This window comes from Suricata suricatta, chromosome 1 (assembly GCF_006229205.1).
Source record: "Suricata suricatta isolate VVHF042 chromosome 1, meerkat_22Aug2017_6uvM2_HiC, whole genome shotgun sequence".
Lineage (NCBI taxonomy): Eukaryota > Metazoa > Chordata > Mammalia > Carnivora > Herpestidae > Suricata > Suricata suricatta.
Window position 1 is genome coordinate 160,265,125 of NC_043700.1, and position 13,106 is coordinate 160,278,230.

At 43.7% G+C, this 13,106-nt stretch overlaps 1 protein-coding gene and 1 long non-coding RNA gene across 2 annotated transcripts; one reads left to right on the forward strand and one right to left on the reverse strand.

Annotated features, from left to right (window-relative positions):
* Nucleotides 1–51: 51 nt before the first annotated feature.
* LOC115302147 lies at nucleotides 52–2,546 on the reverse strand. The gene is made up of 4 exons (XM_029952161.1): nucleotides 2,458–2,546; nucleotides 1,383–1,420; nucleotides 723–810; nucleotides 52–502 (listed from the first exon to the last, which is right to left on the reverse strand). The coding sequence occupies exons 1-4, from the start codon at nucleotides 2,544–2,546 to the stop codon at nucleotides 52–54; spliced, it is 666 nt and encodes a 221-aa protein (XP_029808021.1).
* Nucleotides 2,547–4,577: 2,031 nt separating this feature from the next.
* Nucleotides 4,578–7,802, forward strand: LOC115285639. Its single transcript, XR_003905620.1, has 3 exons — nucleotides 4,578–4,799; nucleotides 5,677–5,840; nucleotides 7,200–7,802. It is a non-coding gene; the product is annotated as an uncharacterized LOC115285639 (long non-coding RNA).
* Nucleotides 7,803–13,106: the final 5,304 nt, after the last annotated feature.

Genomic DNA, 13,106 nt, shown 5'->3' on the forward strand with positions numbered 1-13,106 from the left:
CGGGGCGGCGCGGGCGGCTGGCCCCGGCGTCCGAGGCCCCTCTGGCGGGGGTTAGCGGGGGCCGAGGAGGCGGCGGGGGCTGCGCGGGGGACTCCGCAGGCCAGGGATCTGCATGGTGCGCGGGGTCGGGAGGGCGAGGGCCCGCGGGAGGCACAGGCAGAGGCTGCTGCTGGGGCCGCTGCTGCCGCCCTTCGCCGGTCTCATACTGCGACCCGCGTCAGGGGCGCGCCGGACCCTCGGCCGCCTCCCTCCCCGCTCCTCCAGGGAGCCACGGCGTCCCGGGCGGGCGACCCCAGCGCCGCACAGCCCCCCTTCCTTGTGGCCGTCGCCCGGTCCGGAGCGGAGCCCGAAGGAGGAAGAATTCGAGATCCCCACGTGCGGGCGCCCGGGACCCGCGGCCCCTCCACCCCCACCCCTGTCTGTCACCAGAGCAGGAGTCAGCCCAGCCGCGGCCAGGTACCAACGGCCTCCCGGTTGCTGACAGCTCTGCCTGCAAGGCGTCCTTTAAAAAGGGAGAGGGAGGGGGCGACGACGAGGGTTAAGAAAGAGTCCGCCCTCCCGGGTCGCGCCGCTGGAGCTAATCACCGCGGACGCGGCACGGCGGCCGGTCCGCCTGCGCTTTCTGGGTCGCGCGCCCCCCTCCGCCATCCCGCCCCCCCCCCGCGCTCCCCCAGGACTGGGCCCTGGACGTGCGGGGATCAGACCTTCCCCCCCACACACACCCCGAGTCGCGCTCGGCCCGGAGAGCTCCGCCGAGCGAGGCGAGGGCTGCAGGTCTGTGCCGCCCTCCACGCGCGTCGGCTGCGGCTGCTTACGGGAGGAATAACCAGCCGGCGCCGCGCAGGAGCTTGGTCGAAGCTTCCGTCGCCTGTTGCACAGCTGCGGGCTCGATCCTGGGACACCTGTTCTCAGGGTTCGGAAAGGACAACGTGATTTTAAGGGGCCGCCAACATTTGCACGTAGCTTTCCACCTAAGAGTTTCCATTTCTAAGAGGAGCGGCACGTTTTCACAGCCAGACACACGCACCCCCCCCCCCCAGCCTGCGTGCCGGCGGGTGAAGATTCGCGGGTCACCTCCACCCGCCGAGGGCAGCTCGAAAACCCTCCAAAAGCACGACTTCGTTCACGCCCACAAAGGAAATAAAAGAACAAAATTAATGATAATTGAGCAGATCTGAACTTCTGTTCGGGCAAAGGAACACATTTATTTAAATGATGTGTCCCCTGTGTGCTATTTTCAGGGGCACTGCTCCTTTCGCGGCGTAAGTGCCTTATGAAACTGGTGTTATGTGAAACCCAGGCTAAACTCAGCATTTGTTTTTACTGCATCCTGAACTTCCTCTCATCGTTTACTGGTATGTGTGAATATGTTCCACACGTACCTCGACCTATTTGTCGAACACTCCGAATGTCCGTGTCACTGATTTAGATGTTGGCAAGTTGAGTGAAACAGAAGAGACAAAAGTCTGCAGTGCACCAGCAATAGAAAGTGTGCGGTCAAAGGCATTCACCACGCCCGCAGCTTCCCCGTGGTCCACAGTGGGTTCAGAGAAGTTGTTTGTTTTTTAACTCTGAATAAAACGGTTTCTTTTTTAAAAACCCAAGTTAAAGTATATTCCTGGTAAACACTTTCTTCTGATTTCTTTCCTTAAATATTAAGATTAGCAGTTTGTTATGAAAACGTAAAAAATAATGCCCAGCGTTTCAGATGCTAAGTAGGACAGTGTAAATATTTAACTGCATTGCTGTTTTAGAAATAGATATTGCTTAGGACAGTAATTAGCTATTAAGTAAAACCCAATTAGGTTCAGGCTTTTGTCCACAAACAAACAGTGGGACAGTTTTCCTGACTTAAGCAGACTGAAAAAAATTGTTTTTGCAGAAATTTCTTGGGGACCATGTTTTTATTTACCAAGAAAAAAAAAGTTCTTTCCAGACTTACAGTTTTCTTTTTTTAAATTGTGTGTTAGGAGTGTTGTTTGGATTGTGTATATCCTGAGCAATTAAGGGAAAGGGTCATTTAGAACCACAACAAAAGTGAGCTCTCCTAATCATAATAATAAGCTCTAGTAATCAAAATAAGATAAAACTACAAAGACATGTTTACTGCTAATAACTTTCCCAGAACCACACCTCTTTCTATTATTTTTGTTAAATTTAAAGGAATTCCATTACATCACAACTGCGAGAAGGTCTGCAACAGCAACATTTGCTAGTCCCCCAAGGGTCAAGTTCCTCTCATTATCCAGCTGTTCTTTGATAGCATTAATATTTTAAGGAGTGATTTGTTGGCGCTTACCTCCCATTAATTACATTCTCCGTGCCACAGTGGGATTCTTTTCCTTGGGACATGAACTATAATTAATTCCCTCATTCAAAGCTCCTGTCTATTTGACTTATTTAGAGGGCATTTTACTCAAATTTAGTTGGATATTTACTCGTGGAAAATAACCAAACCTTCGAATTACTTGATACTCCATAGATGTGATGTGCGTCAGTATTAGAGCAACTGTAAGCCACGCTTTTATATCTAGATCCGGGTGCATTATGCGGGGGGAGGGGGGGTGCGGGGTAGAGGGGCGGGGAGGGGGCGGAATGTGTTTAGTTCTTTGTCATTAAAGAGCTCCTCAAATTTACACGACAAATTTAACTGCAAAGGTCAGGTTCTCAGAATGTTCTTTGTGAATAGTAAAAGATATGCATTTTTTAAGCATCCAAATTTTCTGTTATTCTTTAATGGTAAAGGAGGATTAAAAAGTTCTCATAGACCCCCTTGAAGACTCTAGAGGGAAGACGTGGAGATGGAAAATAAAATCTATACCATCTGGGGTATTATGTGGAGGTTTGGGAAATTCTATATTTTTCCTTATCTCAGTAACACAAATTCCATATTTTGGTGAATAACACAATCATAAGGGACCATTTCCTCAGCCTGCATTCTCTTGTGGCCCTGCCTCCAGGAAATTCTATAGGAAATGAGTTAAATGATATGATGTCTGGAATTTGCTTTAATAAACACCAGTAAAAGAGAAAAAGAGAGAGGAAGGAGGGAGGGGAGGGAGGGAAGGAACGAACGAACGATGGATGGAAGGAAAGGAGGGATGAGATAAAGAGAGGGTGGGGGAAAGGGAGAATGGAAGATGGAACAGAAGAAACTGAAACTCAGTTGTAATCTGTTCACCATTGTAGCTGCTTGAAGGGCACTTGTAAACTTGAAATGCAATCCTTCCTATTTTCATGCATGAAGAAAAGATACGTATGCAAGTGTTCTTTTATTTTTAATTGATAAGAATTGATAGCAGCATGAAACTACCACTGGGTCAAACTTTTAAACTTTGTCTTGTTTCCTTGTCTTGCTTTATAGTCTTTGGAGCAGAGTGAAAGATTTCAGAAACGCAAAAGCAGAGAAGTAAAGAAAAAGAAGGCAAAATGAATGCATCGGAAAGGGTTGGAATCAAAACGTACTAGGAAAGGAAGGAGACAGGCCAAAGGAATGTAGAAGTGAAAATTAAGTAAGTAAGTAAGTAAGTACGTATGTACGTACGTACGTAAGTAAAGTGAAAAGACAATTCACCTTGACTATGGAAATCCTTTCCAGATCATTTGCATTGGATCCAGGAATAAAATAGGAAACAGAAAGTGCTCAAGCTTCCCTCCGAATTCCTTCCTGAAGTGATTTCTTATCGCCTACCTTCCTTTAATAACTTTACCCAGGACTTAATGGAATTCTCTTCCTTGAACCACTCCCTATAAACCTCTTATTCCACAACCCTGTCAATCTGAGTTACTAGAAATCTGATGCCGCGCATACCCACGGCTAGAGAATAAATAGTGGAGTGCCCAGAAGGAGACCCCCAGCCCCCAGCAGCCCGGTCCCCAGCCTGTCCTTCCACAGGCCCTGTGCATTGGCCGGCCTCAGAGGCTTCATTTAGGAAGGGGGGATTGGATATAGTTCCCTTAGAATAGTGTTTTCAAACCATAACGTGCATCAGAATCACCTGGGGAGCTTGTTAAAATGTAAGTTTTGATTCCGGGGGGCCTATGGAGGGGCCAGAGCTTCTGCATTTCCCAAAAATTCTGGGCCCCCTCCGCCCTTGCCCCTACCCACAGGAGAAGGAATGAATGGAGCCAAAGGAACCCAACCAAAGCCTATTTTCTCACTTTCTATAACACTCTCTGGGCCTTAAGATACCTGCATTCCCTCCTCAGACAGACTCAAGCTTGCCTCTATGTTTCACGGAAGCCATTTCCTGGTCATAAGTGGTTCTGGGGCCAGGAGGTTAAAAACGTGGGAACACAGGCTAAAGGGTCCAAATCCTTACAGAAGAGGCTCCCTGCAGGGCAAGATGGAGTCTGGGGTGGGAAGGAAGGGGCGGGAAGGGGCGGGGCAGACCAGGCTGGTGGCCTCCACGTCTCCTCTTGTCCCAGCTTACCCATGTTAGAGTGGGCCTTGGTAAACAGGCACAGAGGGAACACAGGCATGATTAATACGTGACAAAACGAATGTTCTCCCTTAGTGATGTCACGGCCTTTACCATACCTCACTGTAAGACAGGGCATCTGTCTTCCCCATTAGTTTGCCTCCTTTTTCATTAACCCATCCTGTAACCTAGCAGCGCCTCTGGTACACAGTGAGTGCTCAGTAAGTGTTGAGCAACCAACTGATCGTAACAACAGATGACTGGCTGAGAACTTGGGACAACTGAGTGACATCTGTCTCACTACAACAGAGCGCTGCAACAAGTACCTGGAAGTGAACCAACGGAGAGCGGAGTGAATTTCCGGGGCAGGGGCTATTTGTGAGCATCAGCTCCTGTCACATAACTGTAAATGTAGCTCAAGGACTGACAGAACAGAACAGTCCCCAGCGATCCTCCATGGAGGCGGTGGTGACACTTGTCCAAGAGAATAGAGCAAGAATGCAGAGAAAGCCAGCCAGCACAGTAGAAAGAATGTTCTAGTTGCAAGTCAGACAAGCTGGGTTTGAGTGTGCCTCTTTCTGATCACGTGACCTTGAGCAAAGTCCTTTCCAGCTCACTGACTCTCAGCTTGCATGTCTCTGACATGAGGGAAGTGGGAGAGAATAACCCCTACCTTGAAAGATTGTTGTACGAGGTCGAAATAAAACATGTAGCAGTCTGGCTCAGGATGGGGGCTTCAGAATCAGTAGGTATTACCCACCACCAGCTGGTTTGAATCTATAGTCAAATAATCATGGCAAGTTTCCTGCTAACCAGAACGGGCCTGTGCCCTGATTAATTTCAGTGGATTATTTACCGTTCTCCATCGTTCATTCCCTTATTCATTCAATGTGCCCATTCATAACCACTGGCAATTGAATATTGATGATTCACTTTTATGCTCTCCTGAGACATGCCCCAAAGCTAGGAGCAGAAGGGAATAAGGGTGGGTGTCAGACCATCATACTGTAGGGACAGGCCCTGGTGGAAAGACTTTATTTCAGCTGGATTTCTACAAGGTGCAGCCCCAAGCACAGGTGGGCATTTAATAAGCATCCGATTAGTCTGTGATTCCATATTAAGTCAGCAGAGATGTAATTTATTAACCTGGGCTCCTGGCATCCTTCCAGTGTAGGTATAATAGAATGACATTTTTCATGCAGAAATATAAATTAAATTAATTGGCATCCATATTTAATTGAAACTTTCTTGACAGTAGATGGATTCCCCCTAACGCCACCCCTTTCTCAGCAAGGGGCATTTCTTTCTGAGTGCTTGCAGACTGAAGAGAGGCCGGCCCCAATTCCTGGGGCTCCCCAAGGAGCTGGCTTTCAGCAGGGTTTAGAGCAGCACAGAAAGTGAATGGACCCTGGAAAAATGGTAAGTTGCTGCACCATGACCATGTGTTCTTTTGGTGGGGGAAAGGGTCTTAGAGAACAAAGAAAAACACAGAATTGTTTTTGTCTTATTTCTGTCTTCTTACTCCCCTTCTCTCCTCTACCAGCCACATAGAATGCTTTGAAAATTTTTAAGTAACCCTAAGGTTTGTAAGTCATATGGAATTCTTTGGAAAACTACTATATAGTTGCTGTCAAAGTTATATTTTAGTTTCATTTTTGTCATTTTCAGATAGCCTGTATTTGGTTAGCTCTGTTGGTAACATGAGGGGCCAATGAGGCAAAGGTCCTAATTTCCACCCCTGTGGGTCAACTAAGTTTCCTCTGTCTCAGGAATACAGAATGTACACTTGACCTTGGCTTGCAAACACCTGCTGTGAGTTATTGGAGGGCATCAGCCAGAGGACTTAGTTCTAACAGACACAATCAACTATGCAGTTTGGAAAATTGACTCAATGTTACACACTCCTACGGCAAATGGGTCAACAGTGTTATCATCATAAAACATCAGTGTCTGTTATATAGCGCTCATGTGCCCCTCATCGTCTCCTCAAAACTGTGCCCTGCAATTCTTTCTGCTTTATCTGCTCCACTACCTGATTTTATCCAACCATTCATTCTGTGAAATCACTTTATTATATACTTCTCTGACATCATGTCTGTAATCAAAGACAAGAAGAAAACTCACCCTTAGCATCTTTCTTTGACTTCTCCACTCAAACTGAGCATTAAATATAAACCACATTTATATTTGTCTGCTTGGCTAATCTAATTCAATATACAAAATAACTAGGATTCAGTAATTCTTCAGTTTCTGTGCCATTCTGCCTCTTCCATTGAGGACTTACCTATTTGGCAACCTTAGCTCTCTTGAAGACAGGAAACACAGGACAACTATCTTCCTTACCTACACGGGCCACATCCCGCACCCCACCCCCCATTCACCTCATCATCTTCCTAAGAAGGCATGAAAAAAAAATCACAAAGTCTGGTACTAAATGTAGTTCACTTTATGTGCTGTATATACCCACACAGGGCACAAGGGTCTGTCTTTCTATATCTATATCTTTCTGTATCCTTGCATTTTTCTCTTGGCTTGGACAGAATTCCTCGCCTCATTCCAATAACAGTACCCCACTTTCCCCTATTCCGTGTGGACCTGGAGGGACCCCAGTCATGGAGCTCCACTCCTGGCCAAGGGTTGGCCATGAGATCTCAGTGATGCGATCAGAATTCCTTATCTCCCTGGACTTTGCGATTGGTTCAGGGGTGTGCACGTGACTCAAGCATGGCCAATCAGAGTCCTTCCACGAGAATTGAGAAGGGGCTCTCTTCTTTATAGATTCTGAACTGTAGAGCTGTTTACTTGGGAGCGTCAGAGATGTGTGCTCCTTGCCCTGTGAAGTAAACCTAACTGAGAATAAGGCCAACTCACAGAAGCAAGAGACGAATCAAAGGGGGAGATCTAAGATGTTGGAGTCTCTGGATCCAGCTACGCTTGAAACCGGCACCATCCTGTCTTCCCTGTTACATGAGACGACGTGTTCACTTTTGGCTTAAGCCAGTTTGCTTTAGGTTCTGATCACGTACCACTGAAAGCGAATCTGACCACTACAGTAAATATTATGGAGCCAAACTTAATAAATGACTGCCGCCTGAAAGGGAGTAGGGTGAGGGGTGGTAAAGTTATCAAGATGGAATGATATGAAAGCACAGCATCTGGAGCTATATTGTGAAGAAGCAGATGCTTTATTCACCCCATTAGGCCTTTATAACAATATATTTTAAGTTGTGAGTCATGAAATCAATTTACTGGTACATGAATGTTATTTATTCAAAGCTAGAATAGGATACAAAACAAACAATACATCCCACATGGTAAAGGTAAGTTTGACTTCATGACATTTCAGATATATGTATAAATATACATGTTCTGGATAATGATATAAAATAGCGTGTGTGTGTGTGTGTTTTTGTTTTTTTTTTTACTGAGAGGCATAATCAAAACGTTTGCAAGTCTTGTTGAGAACAAAACTAAAATCACAACCTTGAATAGAGCAAAAGAGTCAAAATATTTAGCACATCACTATTCCTTGGTTCTAAACAAAAGAATGTGTTCTAGAAAAGGTAGCTGCCTCTTCTCCATAACTGGTAAGTGCGCCCTGACCTTGCTGGTGTGCATTTGGAAGAAGACAGGTGGGGTTCATGCACGGAATTAAAATAGTCAGTTAAAGGTGCATCAGGCTAGCTTAAGCGGCTTCCTTTGAATTATTTATTCAGCTAATCTCTTTATCAGGGCTGTTTTGCGCCCTGGTCCTCCCCCTGGGTGGAAGGGGTGAAGAAGAGAAGCAGTGAGGGCAGGAGAGAGCCCAGACTGCTCTCCGGATCCTCACTGTTACTGGTTGCAGCGCCGCTGTCCTGACCTGCTTTCTGGAATGGGTCCACTGAGGAAGTCTGCGGTTAGCAAGCATGAGGCTTTTTCTCTATGCTTGGAAAAGGCCCGTGTCCCTCCCTTCCCAGGCCCCATCTTGGCTTCCACCAGTGAAGGTCTCACTGTGAGCACCCTGCCTGCCACCCCAGCCTCAGGTCTCGCTTGTCGTGAGCAGTTGGTGACTGGTCTTTGGCTATGGGGTAAAACCCCCTCAACATGGCAACCCACCCAGACAGCAGTCTGACCCATTCTCTGGGTTTCCCCACAGCCTGAGGAACCTTGTAGATCCTTCCACAGTACACAGGAACCAAGAGAGGTTCCAGAATGCTAACTCAGTCTCTCTCTCCCTCTACCTGTCCACCCCTCCTCACTGCCATTTTAACTGCTTTCCTCACACTAGGGCAAGACCACACATCATGACTGTCTCCCCCAAGAGAAGACTCCCCCAGAGTCTTCTCTCACATCATTTACTGAATTTGTTTTACCAGTGACTTATCATGAGCCTGAAGTTGCACAGGCATGGTCTTTTTTAAAAAATATTTCTTTCTTTAAGTTTATTTATTTATTTTGAGAGAGAGAGCACAAACAGGGAAGGAACAGAGAGAAAGAGAGACAGAATCCCAAGCAGTCTCCATGCCATTAGCACAGAACCCAGTGAGGGGCTCGAACTCACGAACTGTGGGATCATGACCCAAGCCGAGATCAAGAGTAGGAGACTTAACTAACTACACCATCCAGATGCCTCAGGCATAGGTCTTCATAAGTAAAGAAGAGCTTGAGGAATTTAGAAAACCTTCAAGATTCTCAAAACCATTGTCTTTCTATGGACTTAAAAAAAAAATCTAATTTTGATAGTCTAAACATGGGCACTACCTTTTTCTTTCTCTTTCTTTCTTATTTTAATAAATTCTGAACACACTGAGGTAAATGATTACCTCTGGGTGGTTAGGGGGAAAGTTACAAAAACTGACCTATATTGTTTAAATTAATGACAGGATTTAATAAATATTATCTTTTTATAAGAATAGTTTATGTTCATAATTATCATCACATGTGGTGATCAACTGGAAGCCCATGTAGGTATTTTAAGTACTTAGTGTCTGTACACATAAACACACACACACACACACACACACACACACACACACACACATACATTCTTGGCATTTCCACCATGAGATTTGGGGATAATTCCTCACCATTATTTATAAGAGTGGGTGGGCTCAGAAGCTTTGTAAGCACAGAAATAGCTCTAGTTCTCAGTCCAAAAAAATAATTTTCTAGGCAGAAGACAAAGGAAATTTATTCTTCTAGACCAGAGGTCAGCAACCTTTTTGTACAGAAGCCAGATAGTAAATATTTTGAACTTTACAGTCTGCACAGTCTCTGTGATGACTACTCCACACTGACGTTGTAGCACAAAAACAGTCCTAGATGAACAGAAGGCCATGGACATATCTGTGTTCCAATATGACTTTATTTATGGGCACTGGAGTTTGAATTTCATGCAGTTTTCACTTGTCACCAGATACTCCTTTTCCTGATTTTTTTCAGCCATTTAAAAATGTAAAGGCCATTCTTAATTGTGGGCCACATCCCACAGGCAGTGGGCTGGATTGGGCCCACTGGCCATAGTTTGACAAACCTTATCCTGGATCCCCTTTATAAACTCAGGTATTTTAATTTCCTCTTTCTTTCCACTTCTGATGCTATTTAATGTAGCAATGGCAGCAGCCACGGACCAGCTTGAACTTATTGACTTTACCATCCCCCTCCCTATTCGTTACACTTAGGAGAAATGTTGTCACACACCTATGCTAAACAGTGAGTTTGTGACCTGAACATTTTGAGTGACATCCTTCCAGATGTGCAAAATACAGTCAACTGAGCCACAGAAGGGTCACAGTCCTTGATGCAGCCTCACCAATCCTCTGATTCCTTTTCTGGTTCCATATTGGATGACAGAAGCCAAATCATGGAGGACGCTGCCTGAATGGCCAGATCAGAAGGTGATGCACGAGCCTTCTACTGAGACCACCATTTTTGCTGATCTAGACGATATTCCTGCCAGAATGATGTCTCGTGACAGGTCATCAGGATTATTATGTCTTGGGCCTTTGGCAAGTTCATAAGACAAAAAGTGAACCCAGGAGTAACATGGAAGGAATAATTCAAATACCAAGATCTAGTTCTGATTCCTTAACATCCAGGCCATTAAGGATATGTCATGAGTCATTATGAAAAGTTTGCATCATAATCCATATACAATTTGTTTAAGAAAAAATAAGTGTATGATACAATTAGAAAATGTTCCAATCCAAATAGTTGGAACGTTCACTGGTTTGCTATTTTAGATCAGTGATTTAGAACATTCAGCTGTCAAGAACAGCTCATCTAACTGGGTCAGGGAGAGCCCTATTTTACTGTGAAATTACCTTCTGGGAGATTTGTCACTGTCACTCAGAGTATAGGATTTGCAAGAGCCATTTATGGCAGTATGTGTGAGGTTAGATACAACTAATTTCTATGTAACACTATTTTTATTACCCAAAGAAAATTCTAGCTAAATAAACCAATGTGTGAAATATAATTTCTCACCAGAATTACACAGGCATCAGACTTCTGGCCATTATTCATTTTCACATTACATAATTTAAGTTAATTGAATGAAAATATTCTAACATCTTGATGGTACTGCTAGACCTCAGAGGTTTCATTATAAGAAAGAAAAATAAGTTATTCACACAAGAAACACTCTGTTTCAGGGAACTTCATATAAAATGGAGATTATTAGTGAACATTGGGGGTTTTGATTTATTAAAGTTAACTTTGTGATCACTTTTTTGCAGATAAAACATTAACTTATTTGCGTTGAGTTAAGTTGTTCCTATAGGCTAAAAAAGAAAGAAAAGAAAAAAGAGAATCTCATGAATAAAGGTCACAAAATGACAATTTATTTTATGAATTTAGTGTGGAGGGTCTTTCTGAATAATTTTTAAGTTCCTCCTTTGTGTCAGGTACTAAGATGAGTGTTTCCCATGGGTTAACTTGTTAAATGATCACGTTAATCCTATGAGAAGATTCCAAATTCAAGAAATTTGCCCAATGTTCTCACCGAGTCCAGAGTCTGTGTCCACCTGCTGGATGGGAGATTGTTCCACAATGAGAACAATAGGGAAATATTTCACTAATCAATTGGCTGTTTTATTTATGTGATACCAAAATCCAAGTTGATTCATTTTTCCCGAGAGATTATCGTTTTCATTCAATTCACCCAACACAGTTTGGGATTTAATACATTGATTAACTTCTACTTGGGGAACCAGCCCCCACAGTCAATTGGCAGAGATGCAGTAAGCTAGAGAATTAGGCTTCTCAAATAGCCCCTTCACCCTGACATTATGCACACCTTAGCCTAGCTGACAGTCTAAACGTGTTAGTATTGGAGTGAATGTCATTCCACGGTTTCTTTTTCTTTCTTTTTTTATTCAGTTAAGAAGGTCAGATTCCCAGGATCACAACTAAATTAAGTTTTCATCCTTGGATATTTCTTTCTGCAATTCAAAACAGGTTTTTTCAGTAGTAGATCGGTTATATCATAAATTAAATTGACTTTGGAGATTTCTTTCATTCACACTTGTGTCATATTCAACTCACACTAAATGTTATGGGTTGGAAATGAGCAGAGTCAAAATATGCCCCCCGTCATGTCTAAGCTATTTGCAAGTCTAGAAAAACCGTAAGGAGGCTAAAGTTGTCACAGGTATATAGGCACTTGAGATCCCTCAGTAACTAAGAGAAGCAAATGCTTCTCCTGTCAGAAAACTGCCTTCAAACAAATATAAACTCACAAAGTTAAACACGAGCAGGAAAATGCCATAAGTGAGAGGCAGTAGACACACCTAGAATACATGTTTAACCCCCTCAAGACTTCAGAATTTGGAGTTACCAGAAACAATCTCTTAAAAGTCTGTACGTTGGGTTCAAAAGAAGGAAGATGGAATAAAAAAATAAGAAATTAAAAAGAGTAGAGTTGGGGCACCTAGGTGGCTCAGTAGGTTAGGTGTCTGACTTTAGCTCAGGTCATGATCACGTGGTTCATGGGTTCCAGCCCTGGGTCAGGCTCTGTGCTAACAGCTCAGACCCTGGAACCTGCTTCGGATTCTGTGTCTCCTTCTCTCTCTGCCCTTCCCCCACTTGTGCTATCTCTCAAAAATAAATACTAAAAAAAACTTTTTTTAAAGAGTAGAGTCTATTAAAAATTGCCAGGTAGACTTAAGAAATAATCATATACAACTTTCTTACAGTAAATATTATCATAATATAAAATACAATAAAAAATAAAATAAAATACAATGTATGTGTTAAATAGGAGATCAGACACAAAGGGAGACACAGCTCATAAACTTGAATCTGTATCTTAAAACAGTTTTAGAGGTGTCTGGGTGGCTCAATCAGTTAAACATCTAACTTTAGCTTAGGTCTTACGATCTCCCAGTTCATGAGTTCGAGTTCTGCATCGGATGAGCTTGTGCCCTGCTTCAGGTGAGCTCTAGCCTCACTTGGAGTGAATACAAACGCTGCTTTGGGTGAGTCCTACTTCTCTCTCTCTCTCTCCCAGTCTCTCTCTCTCCACCCTTCACCTACTTTCATCTTCTCTCTCAAAAAAAGAAAAAAACATTTAAAATGAAGCACAGAGACCTATGGATATGGACAAAGGATTAAGAGATATTAATGATATATCAAGAGGTCTTACATGCCCTATTTTGAGTTCCAGAATGAAATGGTAGCAATAATGAAGAAGAAGCAATATTTAAA

Coding starts and splice junctions, on each gene's coding strand:
- LOC115302147 (XM_029952161.1), bottom strand. CDS start 2,546: ATGCACCCGGATCTAGATATAAAAGCGTGGCTTACAGTTGCTCTAATA. Junction 1,421..2,457: donor GAGTATCAAGTAATTCGAAG/GTTTGGTTATTT, acceptor CATCTAAATCAG/TGACACGGACATTCGGAGTG. Junction 811..1,382: donor TGTTCGACAAATAGGTCGAG/GTACGTGTGGAA, acceptor TCCTCCCGTAAG/CAGCCGCAGCCGACGCGCGT.